Source organism: Chenopodium album, chromosome 17 (assembly GCF_948465745.1).
Source record: "Chenopodium album chromosome 17, dcCheAlbu1.1, whole genome shotgun sequence".
Lineage (NCBI taxonomy): Eukaryota > Viridiplantae > Streptophyta > Magnoliopsida > Caryophyllales > Amaranthaceae > Chenopodium > Chenopodium album.
The window spans coordinates 35,239,602-35,261,233 of NC_137850.1; the positions used below are offsets into that span (position 1 = coordinate 35,239,602).

The 21,632-nt window shown below is 33.9% G+C and overlaps 1 protein-coding gene across 1 annotated transcript; it reads left to right on the forward strand.

Annotated features, from left to right (window-relative positions):
* Positions 1 to 2,293: 2,293 nt before the first annotated feature.
* On the forward strand, positions 2,294 to 19,842 carry LOC145589612 (AP-2 complex subunit alpha-1-like). The gene is made up of 27 exons (XM_081646263.1): positions 2,294 to 2,613; positions 6,629 to 6,760; positions 7,073 to 7,198; positions 9,128 to 9,190; positions 9,270 to 9,367; positions 9,560 to 9,767; positions 10,411 to 10,482; positions 10,552 to 10,644; positions 11,031 to 11,132; positions 11,272 to 11,369; positions 12,040 to 12,121; positions 12,268 to 12,356; positions 13,241 to 13,346; positions 13,444 to 13,509; positions 14,427 to 14,533; positions 14,622 to 14,726; positions 14,809 to 14,929; positions 15,025 to 15,207; positions 15,317 to 15,559; positions 16,654 to 16,734; positions 16,922 to 17,086; positions 17,216 to 17,302; positions 17,399 to 17,524; positions 18,560 to 18,640; positions 18,716 to 18,787; positions 18,983 to 19,062; positions 19,134 to 19,842. Exons 1-27 carry the CDS (start codon positions 2,482 to 2,484, stop codon positions 19,273 to 19,275), a joined length of 3,060 nt encoding a protein of 1,019 aa, XP_081502389.1. The 5' UTR covers positions 2,294 to 2,481; the 3' UTR covers positions 19,276 to 19,842.
* Positions 19,843 to 21,632: the final 1,790 nt, after the last annotated feature.

The window sequence follows — 21,632 nt, forward strand, 5'->3', positions numbered from 1 at the left end:
GTGATCTTTGATTATTTATTATTATTATTATTATTATTAAATGTTATTATTATTATTATTATTGTCATTATTATTATTATTATTATTGTTGTTGTTGTTGTTGTTATTATTATTGTTATTATTATTATTATTATTAAATATTATTATTATTAAATATTATTATTATTATTATTATCATTATCATTATTATTATTATAATCATTATTATTATTATTATTGTCATTATTGTGATTATTATTATTATTATTATTATTATTATTAACTATTATTATTAAATATTATTATTATTATTATCATTATTATTATTATTATTATCATTATTATTATTATTATTGTCATTATTATTATTATTGTCATTATTGTCATTATTATTATTATTATTGTCATTATTATTATTATTGTTATTATTATTATTATTAAATATTATTATTATTAAATATTATTATTATTATTATTATTATTATTATCGTCGTTGTAATAAGAGCTTAAAAGAATGAAATTTGGCTATATGTCATTAGTAATATCATTAGAACTGAACTGAACTGAACTGAACTGAATATAAACGTATGAGAACATGCCCTACATATAGTTATAATTTCTTATTACACTTGTTTTTTTTTGGAAAAAAAATCCACTTAATTTAAGATGAATTGGATAAGTAATTATCTATACTAATTATTATAATTAATTTTTTTATTACTACCTCCGTACTTTTTTAGTTGACACGTTTTGACTTTAGCACTATTCACACACTTTCATTTGACCGTATTTTGTGTTTTATACGTAATGAAAAATATAGTCATGTGGGATCTTGTTAGATTCGTTACGATATATATTTTCAAAATACAACTTTTCATAATTTTTGCTTATCGGTAATTAAAGATATAAATGGTTGAACTTGTGCATTGACAAATGTGACTAAAGAAACGTATCAACTAAAAAGAAATGAATAATTCAAGCATTGTCCGAGATACATAGACAAAGTATTTCCTTTTATTATTTCATTTTGTTTTTGAACAAAATTCAATTTAAAAGATAAACTTTTTTTTTTTTTTGAAATTATGGACATGGTAAAAATTAAGAAATCAGTGAAATGATGCTAAGGTGAGACTATTGGGAACAAGTTTTAAAAAAGTTAAAAAAAAAGGAAAATTTTCCATGAATAATACCACCTTTACGCGGTCTTCCCAAAATAGAACGACCTTTTGATTATTTCAAAATGGAACGACCTTTAACATACATTTGCTATAAATGGAACATGACCTGCTAGTAACTTGTTTAATAGGTCACCTATGACACGTGTCACAATATCATTGGCCAATTTATATTTTAATAATTTTGTTTTTTAAAAAAAAAAACTTAAAAATTAAATTAAAAAAAACTAACACCCCCCCTTCCCCTTCCCTTTCATCGATTTCCACCAGCCCACAACCCTATTCCAAACCCCTTCCCTTTCCCGTCCCCATTAATCCCGGCACCACCCCTTCCCCTCCGCAATTTCGGACCTCTCTCCTTACCGAAAACAACCCCGCAACCTATTGCCGCACAACCACCTTATCGAAACCCATTTCCCCGAAACCCTAACCTCTCGGGAAAGGATAGAGGTTGCGCAAATTGAGGACAAGGTAGAAGTTGGGCCGCGGTTGAGGACAAGAAAGGGAGGAGGGCCGAAATCGCGGACAGGGTGGGAATGGGGTGTTACAATCAAGGACGGGAAAGGGAGGGGTGGTCGGAAACGGAAATGGGAAGGGGATGGGGGGGGGTCGGAAACAATGGCGACAAGGGGAGGGGGAACCAAAAACTGGGAAGGAAAGGGGAATGGGGTTTCCGGGGAGAAGGTTGGTGGAGGGAGCAGGTGTATTCCGGTGAAAGGGGGAGGGGGCTGGGTAAAGGGATTTTTTATTTTTTTTTTATTTTAGTTTTAAGGTTTTCTTTTTAATTAAACCATTAATATTAATATTTAAAAAATGTTAAAAAATATAAAATATTAACAAATGATGACGCAACACGTGGCAAATGTAACCTGTAAAAAAGGTTACCGGTTTTTTGTTCCATTTATGGAAGATGTGTGTCAAAGGTCGTTCCATTTTGAAATAAACTAAAGGTTGTACTATTTTTGAAAGACCGCTGAAAGGTGGGGTTATTCTTGGCAAATTTTCCAAAAAAAAAAAAAAGTCTCCTCCAAGGCTCATACTCTTCTCTTCTCTTCTCTGTCCGACGGCCCATTTTTTCCCAAAATTTCCAAATTTTCTCTCTCCTCCCCCTTTCTCTCTCTAGATCACAGTCCTCCATTGTCATCTCCTTCTTCAAACCTCCATTGTTGTTCCTTCTTCACTGCAATTCCATCTCCTACGATCCTCCATTTTCTCTCTCCTCCATTACACTCCACTCCGATCTCTCTTGAGGAGAGAGAAAAACCGTCGACAATTCGCAGATTAGGTTTCCTCCATTTTTCTATCTATTCCTTGGATCTGAGCTTCCATGGCGCTTTCCGGCATGAGAGGTCTCTCCGTCTTCATTAGCGACATTCGTAATTGTCAGAATAAAGAGCAAGAACGTCTGAGGATCGATAAGGAGCTCGGCAATATTCGTACCAAATTTAAAAATGATAAGGTTAGGGTTTTTATTTTTTTAATTTGTTATTGTTTTTGATTTTATTGAGATTATGTGCAGTTATTTTAGTGATTTTGATGTGTAATGTTGTTCAATTTGGTGTAAATTATTCGAATTTGAGCTCAATTTGGGGAATTTTTAATTGTAGAATAATAAATTGTCAATTTTGTAGAGGCGGTGGTGAAAGTCGGCTGCCTGAATGTTTGATCTTGATTGCTCACCTTTCGTTGATTCTTAGTGATGCCTGAACAATAGAAATGTTTGGGGAAACTAGAATGTATAGAGTTGGTATTCATAGATTTTGGTATTTTTCAAGCTGTGTTGCTGATATTCAGGAATTAGATCACTTAATTACTCTTTAGTTAGTCGAAATTGTGACCAGCGCGGTGGGAAGGGGGAAAAGATGTAGAATTGTAGACAGGACCCTGGAAATTGAGCTCCATAAACACTTCAGATTTAGTGTTTTGATGATGACATATGTGAATTCGTGTAGTGTATGTATGGCAAATTACCTCCTTTTAGGAATAAACTCGTGCATACTTTTTGTAACGTCTGGAACAAAATGTTTAATTTTTTAAGATATAAATAGAAAAAGATTATGGTAGATTTTCAAACACACTTTGTTGGGAGATGTAGAGAAGGAGATAACTATTATAATGGGTTTATATAGATTATGGTAAGTATAAAATTTATTTGATTTTTTATTACAAACTTACAGTGAGACGATAAATTCCAAACAGAGGGATTACATGCCCTTAGATTTCAACTACGTGCTTTGAGACACCAAAATTTAACTTGGTTTACATTATGAGAAGAACTCCAGAGCTGTTTAGTGAGACTTAAAGAGTGGCAGGCAGAAAAGTGAGTCTGTAGTTACTAGCTTCATCTTCATCCAATATATTCTAGGTAAGGACTACGCCTATCCCCCCTCTTGCTGGCAGCATATGCTAAAATGCAAAATTGCTGAATTTCATGGGGCATTTTAAATTTCTACCAGTTAAGATCTAATTGGGAGAATGTGAATTGAGAAATATGGGGACAATCTTGTGGGATACTGAGTATCTAATTTCTACCAGTTAAGATCTAATTGCTGAATCTTTGTCGTTAATCTTTAGTTTTGGAAGATTGGCATTTGTATTTTGCCAAACAACAATCAGTTGTGAAAGAGTTAGGAAATAGGAATGACTGAATAAATAGTGCAAAGATGGATCCATCATGTGAGTTGGGAGTTGGGGCGAAAGTCATATCTGTTATTAGTGTGGTACTATGGTTTATTCCGATGTAAAGATAGTGTCTTTTGTAATTTCCAGCAGTTGATCTATCAGATTTCTTAGGGTTTCTTGTTTTCTCCTCATTTTGGAGTAGATATTGAGGATTTGATGGGTAGGAGATGTATTAAAATAGGATTTTAGTGGTTAAGATGATCATCTGTCTTTAGGTGGCCATTAATTAAATCAATTTTTGATGGTGAATGGTGTCTTTGAAAGGACGAAAGGGTCAAGTAATCTCATGATAGTTGTCAATCTTTGTGCTACCAAGGAGAGCATTAGGCCCCCTTTTTGAATTTGATTTTGGAAAAATTGATTGATATAATCTATATCATAATAGGATTCTGATGCTTAAGATGATCTTCTTTGTTTAGGTGGCTATATAGTGTTTTAGGCTGGGTTTTAAGTAACATGAGAAATTTTCAGGGTATTTATCCTTTTCATCCCTCCAAACAATGTAATGTGTCATCAATTTTTTTGGTAAGCAATTAAAAACTTTCTCAGTTCCCCCAATATTGCAACTTAGAGAGAAGACACAGATTTAAAGATGAGGAGAGAGATAGAAAGAAATAAGAGGCTCTTGTGATGTGGAGAGAGATAAAGAGAAGGCATGTGCAAATAGGAAAATGTTGCAATATTAGTGAAAGGTGAAACTTCCTAAAATGGCAATTGTTGCAATATTAGGGGAATGGATGAAGTATTTTTCCAGTGCTTTATCCAAGCCTTTTTTACAACCTAAAGCAAATGACAATGGTTAACTAACATTCTAGGAAGGACCTCTCACCAACACTCGTGCTACCCACCCAACTAGCAGGCCTTGTCAAGGCCAAAACATGCTAAATTTCATCTTGTTTACAATTGCAAAAACCTCTCTTTATCCTACTATTTGCCTTTCTTTCTATCAAAGAACCAATTTTTTGTAAAATAATATATTCCAAGTAATGATATTGAATGTGCTTTTCAAGAATCTCAGCCCTCGTGGCAGATTATTTTCAAAGCTAGTTGTTTCTAATTCTCCAGATGCTCTTTATAGTAGCAGCAAAGCCAGTAATAGCATTTAGAGCCACTTTATCATCATTATTAATTTTCATCAAAGGCTATGTAAATGGCTGATTCTATGCTAGCTTTGATTTCCTTATTTTTCATATTCCCAATGGCCCCAGTTTGTTGTATTCTTGGCCCTTTTATCCATTTTTAAGTGTTTTACATTTATTTCATATTTTTTGGTATTGTCCTTTTATTCTTTTGAGTTCTGACTACATTCCATTTTAACTAACAAATTTTATTTTATTTGTTTATATATTTTATGATCTTATTGCCTATCATTGCTAGCTGCTAAGTTTAGTATTCATGTATTGTAGTAGTTTGCATTGATTGTGATTTTTTAAATTACTTCAAGGAATCTTTGTGCAAATATTTAGGGGGCGTTTGATTTGTAGATATTAGGTATGAGGTATGAGTTTGGAATGAGCAAAACCTATACTTAATGCTTGTTTAAGAAAATTCCATTTTCTAAACTCATACCTCAATGCCACAAAGTTTGGGGTTCAGGGGAGGTGGGTGTGGTTCATACCAAACCTCTAGATGTCAAATAAAAGAAAAAAAAATACAAAATCATCGCGGACAACATACAAACACAAGGTATATGAATCAAGTTCCAACCCTATCACTTCTTTGCTGGCCACTGTACATGTGTGCTATGATCTGACACCAATTTGGGTGCAAAAACGGGTCGGGTTAGCTGGTTAGCACTCATATGGGGGTGGGGAGGCATGAAGATTTGTATCTAGTTTTTAATTGACCTAATTTTCCAAATCTTGGTTGAATGAAAAAATATTAGAGCTACCAATAATAAAGTATTTATCATCATATCAAGAAGACAATTTTTGGGGCTTTTGTTTGCAGTGGTTGATTCTTGGGTATTGACGTTTTGTTCTCAGGTGACGGCTATTGTTTTAACTTTTCAATTTAATAATGTCTCATACATATAATTCTTTTCAAAGATTTAAAGATGATGTATGTGTCCAAGTTCCAAATTTTACTCTATTTGGTTTTATTTTATGTTATTTTTTTCTGTAAAGTGCATCCCTTGTCAAAAAGTTCAAAGGTTGATTTGAATGGAGTACAATTTCGTCTAATAGCTGGAGTTTACACTATTCACCCACTTTCCTTTGACTATAAATTGTGATTTATACGTGAGGAAATATATAGCCTTGTGAGATCTTGTTAGGTTTGTCTTAATTTGTACATTATTGGTTAAAGTTGTGTTGGAAAGCGTAAAACTCAACATGTTGCAATATTAGGGGGGCAGAGGAAGTATTTTATTTATTAGATTCAAATAAGAATTTGGGTCATTAGGAACAGCCAACTGGGTTCACTTGATCCATATTATACAGTGTAGCTCCACTCTTGCTTCCTAGTTGATGTCAATCATCAGACTGATGAATCAAGCACAGCATATCATATTATCATTAGCTTTAAAAAGTGTTTTGCAAATGAGGCGGCATCTTTTGGGTCAAAGTGAATCCATTTCCCTCCCTACTTTCTTTATTTGATAATGTAGTTAATTTTTCATCAACCACCCCGCCCTTTTGTTTGCTCATGATAAAAGAACTTTCAGTCACAACCTGTTCATTTTAACTTTTATCCTTAAGCATGTCAGCATGCCACATTTCTAAATTTGAGCTACCCCCTTTTTTAAATTTGTAGGTAGTTGTTTTGATCTCATAATAGGTTTGCTTTGACAGGTTATATCTCCATACGAGAAGAAGAAATATGTTTGGAAAATGCTTTACATATATATGCTTGGTTATGATGTTGATTTTGGTCACATGGAAGCTGTTTCTCTGATATCTGCACCTAAATATCCAGAAAAGCAGGTAATCTTGTCTTCTCTTTATTCCTTTTTGTATACTTTCTGCAGCCTGCAAAAAGGCACTAGATTTAATATATTGTGTATTCGTTCAGTCTGATAAAATTATTGGTTTTCATTCATGGTTTAGTAAGCATGTTGAATTGTTTGTATTACTCTTATGTCTTCTTTTAGATATTGTAGGGTATAGCCTCACTCATTAATGCCCATGTATGATTTGGTTTCAAGCTAACCACATTATTTGTATGCTTTTCACAATAAACTGCTGATTCTTTGAGCCACTTTTGTTGATGACTGATCTGGTTCTTTATGGCTGCAGGTTGGCTATATAGTGACATCATCTTTACTCAATGAGAATCATGATTTCTTACGGCTAGCTATTAATACCGTACGCAATGATATTATTGGACGCAATGAAACTTTCCAGTGTCTTGCCTTGACCTTGGTATGTTGCTTACCTTGCAGTATTTAATTTATTTTTTTGCCATAAGTTACAATTTTATTGGCTTTCTGTTAAGGGTTCCATTTTGGGTTCAATTCTAGTCTTCAACAGAATGCCAGGGCTTCTGTCTGCATTAGATACATCTTTTATCTGCACTCTTGCATGCTGTTTCAAATAATATATTAATAGTTTTATACGAGCAATGCCAAACTACTTCCTAGGAGTAGACTATAAATTCTTCCATGAGGGTGTTTGGTTGAGGAATCTAATAGTAGATTGGATCCCGAAAAGTAGATTCAACAGAAAAGATCAGTGTATATAACTATATAAGAGTGTTGTATAAAGGTGGGTGGATATAAGATCAGATATTATGTGGGTGGGTGTAAGGAAAAGGTGAATAAAGTAAGAGAGAGTGTATGAAAATTTGTAAATATCTGGAGGTATGAGGGGTAAGATGGTAAAGGGTGTTTGCCGAACTACAATGAGGTAAAGTGAGTAAAACAAAAGGCACAACCATAAAACAAGGTACACCCTCCGTTTCTTTTGTTCCTCATGTATTCCCTATTATAAAATATTAAAAAGTTCTATAACTCCCTCCGTTTTTTTTAGTGCATCACTTTTCTAAATTGGCAGTTTTTTTTAAGTGCATCACTTCCTTTGTTAGACTTTCTCCTCACATGGTCCCACCTTTTTTATTATTATTATTATTATTATTATTATTATTTCTCCCCTCTCACATCCCTTAGATTTTAACAAACTATTACCCCACTATCTCTTTTCCAATTAATGTTAATTCTCATCAAACCTACTTAATTTTTTACTCCTTTCAATTCACCTTCTTAAATTACTTGCTGATGAAACCGATGCACTTATATAAAACGGAGGGAGTTGGAATTTTCTTACTAATAGCAATTTTTTTGGACCGAAATAGCCTTGTTTCATTTTAAATTCTCATTATTCTAGTTTTAAATGCACCCTTATTTATGGTTTCCTCTATCCCAAAGTGTATTACATGCACAATTAATTTTTTTCCCATTATCCCAAAGTGCATTAAATACAATTGTTATCTTCTCAAATTATTAAGTGGAATTTATTCATTTTATTTTAATTATTTTTTATTTGAATTCTTTACCTGATATTTACTGAACTTATAATATTTTTGCTGAACTTAAACGACTTTAGCTGAACTTAACTTATTTTTATTGATTAAAGCTTATTTCTATTGCTCTCTAAAGTTTTTTTTTTTTTTTTTTTTTTTTTTTTTTTTTTTTTTTACTGAATAGTATATTTGTAAGGTGAAGAGAATACGGCTTTATATGCTTAACACTCAATGTTTTCAATGATGATTTTGGTAGTCTTTTGCGCATAAAATTTACCACACGTTACATAATTTTACCGAATTGCCCAAGTACAAACCAGTTACTCCCATAGCTAAGTTAACATCAGAGGAGAGTACATAGATAAAGGATGGAGAAAAGAAAGAGAAAAAATTGTGTGGGTTCCGTCCCAAAGATATTTGCCACCTTTCTATTTTTATTTTGCTTCAATTTGTTGGACTCTTTGTTTAATAATTGTATGTTTTTAATCAATTGTGCTATTCTCCCTATACTTATATAATACTGGTTGATACCCCCACACATATGTAGTCTGCAATATTTTTTACATGTCAACATGGACAATATCTCTGATTCTCTGCGACGTAGTAATTTTATCATAGAACTTGTCCTTGCAAGTGGATTCGTATTCTGATGTAAATATCCAGTATTGTCAAATCTGTGAACTGGATCAGATCCGGAATTTAGGTCATAAAAAAGGTAGGATACCCAAGGAATTTTACAAAGCTAAATCAGATTACTGAATCTCTGAGTTGTCTTTTTATTTTTATTTTTTTTTATTTTTTTGTTAATGTTGATTTATGTTGTTTCTATGCAGGTTGGGAATATTGGTGGTAGGGAATTTGCAGAATCTTTGGCACCTGATGTGCAGAAGCTACTGGTAAAATGCAATTAAAATTTCTGCATCTTTAGCTTGGTGGTGTTCCAAGTTCTTGTTTTGACTGTTACTTTCTCTTAAGATGTCAAGCAGTTGCAGGCCCCTTGTGAGGAAGAAAGCTGCTCTATGCCTCCTTCGGTTGTATAGGAAAAATCCAGATGTTGTAAACGTAGATGGCTGGTATGCCCCTTCCCAGGATCCTCTTTACCTGTTCTCCTTTCTATCTATCCTTTGTTCCATCTTTGTGGATTTGGGTAGAAATTTAAAAAAATTTCTATCAAAATCTTCTTTTTGAATTCAGGGATGCAGGGAGATTGGAAAGTGATTAATTTTGATTGCCTGTTTATAACACTTATGTTTTCATATTATCAGGTCAGACCGAATGGCGCAACTTTTAGATGAACGTGATTTAGGTGTTCTAACAGCTGTTATGAGCCTGCTGGTTGCTTTAGTATCGAATAATTATGATGCATACTGGAGTTGTGTTCCCAAATGTGTCAAAATCTTGGAAAGACTTGCTAGAAACCAGGATGTTCCACAGGAGTACACATATTATGGCATCCCATCTCCCTGGGTTCAGGTTCGTCTTCATCTTTTTCATTTTTCTTCTTTTTTTTTTTAAATGTATAATCTATAAAAACAAGGGGACAGCTTTCTAACTGGCGACAGCTGTTTTCTCGCTCTCTTCAGCCTCCGGCCTGCGCCATTGCTTTACTGTCTTCCTCTTTTGTTTCTCTCTTCCTTTTTCTAGCCTTTAGCCTTCTTGCTTAGTCTTCTTTCTCTTCCAGTAAAGGTCTCTGGTAACAAATTACTAATTGTTTGATACTGGATCTGTTGTAATATGCTGTCAGCAAGTACAAGATTAGCTCTTTTAATATTGATGTGTGTTTATTTGGCTGTTGTGGGGTAGGATTTAGATTTTCTGTAGGGTGTCCTTTCCCTTGGGACCTGGTTTTATGCGCTACTCCTTCAGTCCTTTGCCTCTAATTGATAGTCCTATTCAGAATCTCTATAGATTCCAATGAAAATGGAATAAAAACACTCTTGATTTATATAAAAGATAACTTACTCATGTGAGATATTACTTAGTTCTTCTCAATATCTAGTTTCACAATATCAACTTTCTTAAAATACATATTTGAAGCCATTTATGCATACGCTTTAAAATTGTAAAAAAAATGTATCTAATTTTTCTGTTGATTGTTGTTGTTAACTTGGTTCAGGTTAAGGCTATGAGGGCCCTTCAATATTTTCCTACTATAGAGGATCCAAATACCCGGAGATCATTATTTGAGGTTAGTATCTAATGACGAGTTTGAGCCCATTTCTTATATGGTTGATCTGATATCTTCTTCTTTTTGTAGGTTTTGCAACGGATATTAATGGGTACTGATGTTGTTAAAAACGTAAACAAGAACAATGCTTCACACGCTGTTCTCTTTGAAGCCCTTGCCCTTGTAAGCATCTTTTTTACTAACATAGATTATAGCCAAAGCTGTGGGAAAGTGCATTCAGAATTTCAGATTACCTTTGCTTTTCTATTACTTGATTCTATTACTAGTATCTGTCTCTGCGTTTAGCTCACAAAGATTGACGTACTAATGACAGCCAAAAAGGGTGTATGGCTTACCCTACCGTATGAAACTTTGATGTCTGTGAAGCTTTAATTTTATTAATAAGTAACAAGGTCAACGTGAACATATCTTGTAATTTGGCTGTCAAAAAAATAAAACAAATATTGTAATTTGGAATACCTTTTACGAATCAAATTACTGCTATCTGTAGAGAATTAATAGTTGATTCTTCTCTTTTCGTTGTCTTTTCTGACTTTTCTCTACCACAGGTTATGCATCTTGATGCTGAGAAAGAAATGATGTCGCAATGTGTTGCTCTGCTTGGGAAGTTTATTGCTGTTCGTGAGCCAAACATACGATACCTTGGCTTGGTAAGTCCTGAGACCTGTAGTTTGTAATTCTTATTCTTTATGTATGAACTTAAACTCTTAAGGGTGGCTCCAGTCAAGCTCCAAATGAGCTCGTTGTGCTTTTCTAACGTCATATATGCTTGGAATTGCTGTGTTGTAGGAAAATATGACCCGAATGTTGATGGTTACAGACGTGCAAGACATCATTAAAAGGCATCAAGCTCAGATCATTACCTCACTGAAGGATCCTGATATCAGGTTGATCTTCAATGAGTTTATTTACCCTCTCTGTTCCTCCCTTTACCCCTCTTTTTCCTGTTGTGTGCAATATTGGCTGGCTGCCAATTTTCTTTCATCTGATTGTTACTGCCTGCTTTCAGTGCTGTGAAATTTAAGTGCAATGATTTCTTCACTATATCAGATGGAAGACGTCATTCTAATCAACTTAGGGATATTTGATTATTTCTTTGCTAACCAGTGCAGTCTGCAATTATATATCTATATAATGATAGCAGCAATGAAAATATATATATATAAATATATATATATATATAGAAGAGCTCCTATCCAACCTTTGCTGTTTCTTTGCCTTAGTACAAGCTTGTGATATCTGACTCTATAATTTTTATGTTCCTTGGTTAATTCAGAGTATTTTGTATGCATTCACTTTCTCTTAAAATGCATCTATGAAGCTTGAAGCCTATACTGTTGGACCATGTTACATAGTTGTGATTCTTAGATGTGCATTTTGTTCCTTCACCTTGTTTTTTTGGTGGGGGTGTGTGGGGGAAGGGGCTAAACAATTGACAGTATTCCCCAAGAAAAAAAGTACTCCAAAAAGAACAGTGTTAAAAAATACCATCACGAGGACACGTTTTCTTTTTCAATTATGAAGAAAAGTGCTTAATAAGATTGCTTATCCTGCCAGCATACGGAGGCGTGCTCTTGATTTGCTGTATGGAATGTGTGATGTTTCAAATGCGAAGGACATTGTTGAGGAATTATTACAGGTTTGAATATTTTTTATACCTTTGATTCTGTTCTCATTAGCTAATGTATATTGATTCAATAAACCAACATTAACCTTGAACACCAACTTGCTCAAAAACTCATGCTCAAACATCATTCTAAAGCCTTTTTCAACTCCTTTTATCAGTATCTCAGTACAGCAGAATTTGCCATGCGGGAAGAATTGGCTCTGAAAGCTGCCATACTTGCGGAGAAGTTTGCGCCTGACTTGTCATGGTTAGGCCTCCTTTATTCTGTCATCTAAATGATCTTACAAAGCATTATATAATAGGGATTTTAGGTGGAATGATACTCTAAAAGGGAAAGATGCAGTTTAAGTGAACTGAGGTTGTAAATAGACATCCAACAGATGAAGGGTTTGAGCAATATATGGTGTCTTGTCAAGCAATAGTCGAGGCTAGAGATTTTGGAGTTATTTTCATAGCTTTTTTTTTTTTTTTTTTTTTTTTTTTTTTTTTTAGTGAAAAATTGTATCATAAATCATAAATTTATATTTTCATTGGATTATTGCTAAGTATTAGCTACATGGTTAAGGATTATCATTGGAAGATGTGTAGAATTAGAGTACACTTTTATTTCAGTTCTTACTTATGTTTTCTCCTTTGATATTAGTATATTACCGTGAGAGTACTTTTTCTTTGATTTTGACAGACGCAATTTAAATTCTGTTTACCTTTTACTATTTAAAACAATTAATTCTTCGATAAATCCTATTGAATTGGGGCCAGATAATCGACTCAGGAAGCCTTGTATTTTTTTTTTCCATCGACACAAGATGATCGCCTTTTCCTTTTACTTAAAATTGAGAGAGATTTTAGATTAGCTGAAGGCCATGGTGTGTCATTCTTTTTGTATTTGGACTAGGTTAATGAATGTTGGAAATGTCTAACTCAGCACAGTCATTGATATGATGCTGGTGTGAACATATTACATATACAAGGTTCATAATCTGTAGTTGTGTATGGTGCATATAGGTTTTTCCTCTGTCGTAATACATATTCAATCCAGTTTCTTAACTTCTTCACAATTCCTTAGGACTGGCTGGATGCAGTGTTATGCTGTCAAATTTAAGCCTCTGTTTTCTTTTGAAATTTATTCAGGTATGTGGATGTGATCCTTCAGTTGATTGATAAGGCAGGTGATTTTGTTAGTGATGACATATGGTTCCGCGTGGTGCAATTTGTTACAAACAATGAAGATTTGCAAGTGAGCATTGCATTACTTTTCCTTTGCTGTTAGCATTTGGTTGGGCATCATTTTTTATGGACATAGAGTTAATTTTATTTAAATTTTATATTGTCAGTCATATGCAGCAGTGAAGGCCCGGGAATATCTTGACAAACCTGCTATACACGAGACAATGGTTAAGGTGTGTTTTCTGATAGCAAACTAAAATAGAAGAAAAGTGAATAGAAAGAGAGGTCTTTTTGTTCCTTGAAGATGTTGTTACATAGAATTTTCTGGATTAGTGCACTGTGGAGAACTTAATAGTTAATTTTTTTTCAATTCTCAACTGACAAGGGTATTCTAATTGTAAAAGAGCTCAACATATTCAGCTTCTGATATGCTTGTAGAAATTAGGGTCATTTGACCTTTGAAGTTTTAACGATCTATCAGTTCTTGTTATGTAAGATCCATACATGATTTCAGGGAAATTTTTATTAAAATTTTGTTGTACACCTTTCTAATTTAAAGCTTACTTATCTACAATTAAAAACACCTTTTTCTCTCCTGACTCTGATCCTTTAAGTATTCACTATTACTAGTACTACTGCTGCACTCCTTCCTCCCCTTGAACACATTTGATTTTTGGATTTTACCTGTTACTATCTCTCTTTTATTACTTCTGTCTTAAAATTATTCAAACTTATCTAGGTTGGGTAGAGGTTATGTCACCTTATCTGAACTTACTTCTTCTGAAACTTTTTTTAAAGGCGAAAGAAATCCATCCTAAATGTGCATATAGGGTTTGTTACAAATGATTTAAAATGTTAAGTCTATAATATAGGTAGATCATAGCATGTGATTGTCAAATTATTCAAAATCTGGACATTTAGGTTACTTGACATTCTTGGAGAGAGAGAGAGAGACAGAGACAGAGAGAGATGTGTGCTAATAAGATTATTTTGGGACATCTGTTAAAGAAAGATTGAGTATTAGGGATGAAAGGATAAATGACATCTATTTTTGTCTCCCCTTTCTCCTTGACTCCCTTCATTTTAAAGAACAACTTCTTGCTGAAAAGAGAACTTATTGTACTTATTGTCTTATGGCTTCTTGCGTCAGGTCAGTGCATATATACTTGGAGAGTTTGGCCACCTTTTGGCCAGAAGGCCTGGTTGCAATCCCAAGGAACTTTTTAGCCTTATTCATGAAAAGCTTCCTACTGTATCGTAAGAAAACTCAACCTTGTTTTATCTTATGTTTATTTGTCATCAATGTGCCTTTGTATCATAATTCTGAAAGAGGATATATTTTCAGAACTTCAACTATTCCAATACTGCTTTCAACATATGCTAAGATTTTAACACACGCTCAACCTCAAGATTCAGAATTACAGAATTTGATTTGGGCAGTGTTCCGCAAGTGAGTGGTTGAATAATTAAATTTTGGTTAACTTAAATTTTCCTGGAAAGTTCGAGTTTGTGACTTTTCTTTTGTACTTCAGATATGAGAGTTGCATTGATGCAGAAATACAGCAACGTGCTGTAGAGTATCTCACATTGAGTAAGAAAGGAGCTTCCTTGGTGGATATAATGGCCGAAATGCCCAAGTTCCCTGAGCGACAGGTACATGCTTTTTTTTTTTGGCTCTGCGGTATTAAAGTACATTTTCTACTGTGAGAGAATCCAATCTTGATGCTGACATTGGCCTGTGTATACAGTCTGCTCTAATTAAAAAAGCTGAAGATGCTGACATTGATGCTGCTGAGCAAAGTGCTATCAAGTTACGGGCGCAGCAACAGACATCAAATGCCCTTGTCGTTACTGATGAACAGCCTGTCAATGAAACCCCTCCGGCAGTACCGCTTACTCTTGTAAAAGTACCTAGCATGAGCACTGATACGGTTAGAAATTTCCAATGCAAGCTTGCTTTTCTCATTTCTTTTAGCCTTCAAATACTCTTTTATATTTAGCTATATATAGTTTAACACTGTTGAAACTTTTAAATAATAGGATCATCAAGGTACACAAAGTGCACTACCTCAATCCAATGGGACTTTGAGTGAAGCGGATGCCCAACAGGCTGCTCCATCTCCTGATCTTCTTGGTGATCTTTTGGGTCCTCTTGCTATAGAGGGTCCTCCAGGTGCATCCACGCAATCAGAGCTAGAAGGGGTGCCAGGAGCTGAAGCTTCTTCAACTGAAGTGGATGCTTTGGCACTTACACCAGTAGATGAGCAAATGAATACTGTTCAGGTATCGAGTCTCTGCATGCTGCTTAGATCTAATAAATTGTGAAACAAAATATATTATTCATTTGGTTGACAGCTAGCATCATTCTATATCTTATACTTCCTTTGTTTCAAATTAGATGCCACGTTTTGACTTTTGATACTATTCATAAACTTTGCTTTGCCTAACATTTGTGATTTATAGATATAAAATAAAAATAAAATAAATTAATAAATAAAATAGTCATGTGGGAGTTTGTTAGATTTGTTTCAATGTGTACTTAATTAAATTCAATTTTTAGTATTTTTTACAATAGTATAAGTAAAGATATTTTCGATTGAATTTTGCATTAGCAAACATGATAAAAGAAACGTGTCATTTAATTTGGAACAGAGGAAGTAAGACTCAGCATAAGGCTTTGTTTATCTGCAAGGACTGCGACTTTGAAAGACTCAGCTTTTTTTTCATAATTTATATCCTTTATATGTTGCCTATTTTTTAATACAGTATATCCTTTTTTTTCTTTTTCTTTTTTTTTTTTTTTTTTTTTTTTTTTGTGGAAATGCTGGTAAAGAGTAGTTCATGAGCTGCTTCCCGAGCCACCTGATTGTTTGGTTTTATATCCTTCTCAGACATTTGACTCTCCCACAAGGTTACAGAGTCCTTATCCAATACTATAGTGTTCAATTGTTCATCCACAGTCTTCGTTGTGATAAATGTAAAAAGAGAGGGAAAGATCATATAAAGTGACACTCCCACAAGGCTAAAGAGTCCTTACATGATACTTCAATGTTCATCCAGATACTTCATGGATACAATATGTAAAAAGAGTGGAAATGATTTCCTAAAAATGTGATATATGGTCCCAACTGGGCTTGAGATTATACCATTAACAAAAGTAGCAAACAAATCTGCCCTGTGCGTGCGCGCGCGTGTGTGTGTGAGTGTGCGCGGTGTGTGTGTCTGTTTGTGTGTTCCTAGAACTATTGCTTTACGAGCAACTCTGCTAATAACATATCCTGAGCCTTCTATTCTGTCTTTGGATTTAGATATGCCTTTTCACTAACTTTTATAGCCTTAATAACTGATTGGCTACTTCTATGTTTGTTTTCATGCAGCCCATAGGTAGTATTGCTGAGAGATACCTGAACTTGTGCCTCAAGGATAGTGGTGTACTATACGAGGATCCTTACATTCAGGTTGGAAATTTTGTTCTAAAGCTCCCTTTTGTTCTATATTATTGCATGTTCAATGGCAAAAAAAATAAAATAAAGCAGACTTAAGGACTCTAGACTTAAGCTGACTGATATTCCTTTTTAACAGATTGGATAATCATTAGGCCTTTAGGACTCTAGACTTAAGCTGACTGATATTCCTTTTTAACAGATTGGAACTAAAGCAGACTGGCGAGCCCATCAGGGTCGCATGGTCCTTTTCTTGGGAAACAAGAATACTGCTCCACTTGATTCAGTTCAAGCAGTAATCTTGCCTCCTGCCCATCTGAAAATGGACATTTCACTGGTACCTGAGACTATTCCTCCACGGGCTCAGGTGATCTTAAATTATAATTCACTGCTTTCAGAATTTGTCCTATATTGTCTTTATTCTCTCAATAATTATCTAGCACCTAGTTGTTGACATCCAGAAACATATGTTCTTTTGTGTTGTTATGTTGCCTAGGTGCAATGCCCACTTGAAATTGTGAATCTCCGTCCAAGTAGGGATGTTGCTGTTCTTGACTTCTCATACAAGTTTGCAACCTCCATGGTACATTTACTTGATTCTTATCCATCCAATATGTTTTGGAATATGCAATAGTTTGTGAAGATCAAAATTTGTAAAAAATTCACCCCTGAACCACAGGTGAATGTGAAACTCCGTCTTCCTGCTGTCTTGAACAAGTTCATGCAGCCAATATCTGTCTCTGCAGAAGAATTTTTCCCTCAATGGCGATCACTTTCAGGACCACCTTTGAAGCTTCAGGAAGTGGTGCGCTTTCAAACAGAGTTTTTCTTTATGTTTTTTTATTGTTTCCTGGCATGCTTTAACTGTACTTGATTTCAGCTAAATTAAAAGGATAAGGTTTCACAGAATATTTATGTAGCCAACACTTAAATTCCCTTAGGCTTTGTTTATATAACTAAGTGGGAGGGAAAAGAAGGGGAGAGAAGAGAAAGGAAGGGGAGGGGAAAAGGATGAGTTTTCCTTCCAAATCTCTCCATTGTTGGAGAGATCAATTTCTCACAAATTAATCCCTCCATTTCTCTCCCCTTCATTTCCCTATCCAAATGAAGGATACTCCATCCCTCCATTTCTCTTCCCTCCCTTTCCCTTTATTTCCTTTAATCCAAACATAGGGTTACATTTTGGGGCTGAGTTTCTAGGATTAGGTTGCTGACGATATTGATTATATATCCAATCTTATTATACCTGGAATCTCGTTAATTTTAGAAGTGAAGATTCCATGTAAATTGATTTAATTTAGTATGAGTAGTGTTTAAACAGAATGCATATCTGATGATAAAAATTAAAATAAAAATAAAAAAATGGGGGTGTGTCATGCTATCTTTGATTTTATAACTTTGATAAAGTTAATTTACTAGTATAGAAACTGAAAAGCAGACAAAATAGTTTGCTACTTTGCTATCACTGCGTAGTAATGCAATTAATTCTAAAAACTGTAAAGCCATTGTATATGGTTACTATATAGGAGCTTCTTTAGAAGTCTGACTTTCCAGTGGTTTTTTTCCCTTGTTTGGTTGGAGCTTATTGATAGATAATTCTTTAAAATTTACAATTGTAGAAATGACCATTTGTTGTCTGTTACTGGGTCTTTGACAAGCAGATGATTTTTGTTTCTACATTCTACAGTGCCCCTTCCACCACCACTTTAACACCCCCCCCCCCCCCCCCCCCCCCCACACACACACACACAGAATAGATCATTTTGGAAAGCAGATAAAGATAATTCATTCACTGTTTTAACTTTATTTCGTTTAACCCTTTTGGTGAATATTATTACAGGTGAGGGGTGTTAGACCTATGCCATTAATGGAGATGGTAAATCTGTTCAATAGCTATCACTTGATGGTTTGTTCTGGACTTGTAAGTTCCTAAACTCTTTTTAGCTGAACTCTGTCTTCCATAGGGCGTTATTATTTATTTTGTTTTGCGTTCCAGGATCCAAATCCTAATAATCTAGTGGCAAGCGCAACATATTATTCAGAACATACAAGGGCCATGCTATGTTTGGTATGATTTCCATGTATTTGTTATATATTCGTTGATTCTATGGACCCCTTTTCTGGGCTCGTTGACAACAATTTTTCCCCTGCCCCCTCCACCCCTCGTGTTCAATTTTTTTAATGTTTTAAGGGTACTTACAGCTTTGTCAGCTTTAGTTTCTTCTCCGGGCAATTCAATTGACACTTTTTCCATGATATACAGATTAGGATAGAAACTGATCCTGCAGACAGAACTCAGCTGCGTATGACAGTTGCCACTGGAGATCCCACTCTGACTTTCGAGTATGTTTGTAGCATGAGATTATTAACATGTAACTTAGAACTGGCAGATACTCACTGGTATTGTTTTACAGGCTGAAAGAATATGTCAAGGAACAATTAATTGCCATCCCAGCAACTTCTCGAGGAGCGCCAACTACACCAGCACCTCCACAGCCTACTAGCCCCGTGGCAGCATTGACGGATCCTGGAGCTATTCTTGCCGGCTTGCTGTGATAAAGGATGCAGCAAATGTGTTTAGATGATCTCTTCGTAATATACATGTACAATTGATTTACAGCCAAGCCTCGATTCATCTAATGAGCAAAGAAGTGATATTAAACACCATCATGCCAGGGCTGGCGGAATTGAGAATGAGCTAATTTGTGGTCAGCTACATCATTGGATATAAAAAGGGAAGAGGGGGCGTCGGGGATAGGATTCTTTCTTCAAGGTGCTTTGGTGAGATTTCTTTCAGCTTAGTGTTCCCCCTCTTGATTTTGTTTTATCATTTTTTTTTCCATTTAGGGTGCATTATTGGTGGTGGTTCCTGTAATATTGTAGTACTTAGCTTGTATAAGAACTGTCGTGCGGGTTTTTTTTTTCCCCTCAATTTTTGGGTGAGAAAGGGTGTTGTAATTGGAAATAGAGAATTAGAGTGAAATATATTTCTTTATTATTGCCAACCATAGAGTTGTAACCAGCAATTAACCTTAGCAACATTGTTGGTACAAAATATCTATTACTGTTTGATATTGTAGATCAATGCTAAAAGGCGTTATATCCAAAATTTTATTTTGTGTTCGTGAAGTGCCTAAAATAGCTAAATGAATCAACTAATAAATAAAAAATTAAGGCATAATTATTTTTTCCATTGTGTTTCATCTGTCACCTTCCAAAGAATGACGTGCTTTTTGAATACTAAAGGTCGTTTTATCATTAAACAAAAACTATTGTGTATATTATCTAGTAACAATTTGGGGATGGGATTATCTTAACTTTCCGTTGCTCTCTCAAATTGTCTAGTCTGCTAACATGGGTTGGGTTGACTCGTAGGTTTAATTCCTAATGGCTACACCCCCTTGTAGCCATAACTACCTACCCCCCCTAAATTACAATAAAACCCTTACCCACACCCCACTAACCATGCAGTTACCTGCAGTTACCACCCACTAACCACGGTAAATGCAAGTAACAAGCCATTCCTTACATTTATATACAAAAAAGTAAAAAAAAATCAAAACCTTCATTTCAAACTCATTTTCGTGAAATTCTCTCATCAAAACCAAAATTTCGCATGAAACTCACTACAAATTGCTTCAAAATTACTGCAAATTGCATCAAAACATCTAAAAATGTCTGACATTCGAAATGAAGTTCGTCAATCGCAACTAAATTTTGAAAAAGAAGAGTAAGAATTTGTTCATTTAAGTAGAAATTTGAGTGTAAACCCTAGATTTTATATTTATTTTTTTTGCGTTGTGATATTCTAAAACAAAATCAACTATAATTACTTATTTTTGTGCAAAATAGACTAAAATCTACTATATTTGGTGGTATTTTTGTAGAAACGAAACAGAGAAGAACACTTCGAAGGTTCCGTCATAGAAGACGGTTGCTAAACAAATGTTCATTTTCGGTAAATGTTCATTTTCATTTTGATAGATGTTCATTATAATATTAGTATATGATCATTTACATTCTTACCTTACATCTACTAGGGTTCATTCTTAAGAGAAGATTACCCTAATTTTGTTCATGATCTTTATATATTAATGAATGTTTACTGGTATTTAAACATATGTTTATTTGAATGTAAATACGTACATGTTCATTCTCATATTGAAAATATCCACATAAACTATAATAATACATGTTTAACTTCATATTAAATTATATGCTCATGAGCGTCATTTGAATATTATATTACATACATTTTAGCTCTAATATTGATAGATGTTTATTCGAATTTGATACATAGATGTTCATTTGGATATGTGTATATTCACACATATATTAATATATGTTCATTCACATGTCAAAAAATGTTCAAAAATAAATCACATATTGTTTATTCATCATAAACCTTTGATAATTCTATTTTAAAATATGATTCTATTTAAAAAATGTTCACAAATAAATCACATATTGTCACTATGGAGTTATATAATTCTTAATTGATTTTTTTTTAAATGTGTATAAATAGTGATGACGATGATATTCCTATTCAATCAAGAGTGAATAAAATACAATTGATCCTCAACTCTTAAAAGCTATAATAGCAAGTGTCCCTGTTGAAAAAGACATGTCTGCAATTGCAAAGTATAATAATCATTTATAACAAATTATATGTTCATTTTGACATGATGTTTTTTTTAAAGTTCTTTTGATACATATATATATGTTCATGATTGCTCATTTAAGTATACAAAAATGTTCATTTCACTAACACTTTGATATAGATTCTTTAGGTTCATGTAACATAATTGAAAGATAATGTTCATTTATATTTATCTTCTTAAACATGTATATTTTGAATTTTGATTAGAATATATATGTTCATGTTATTTGTGATAATTTGTTCTTGTTCATTT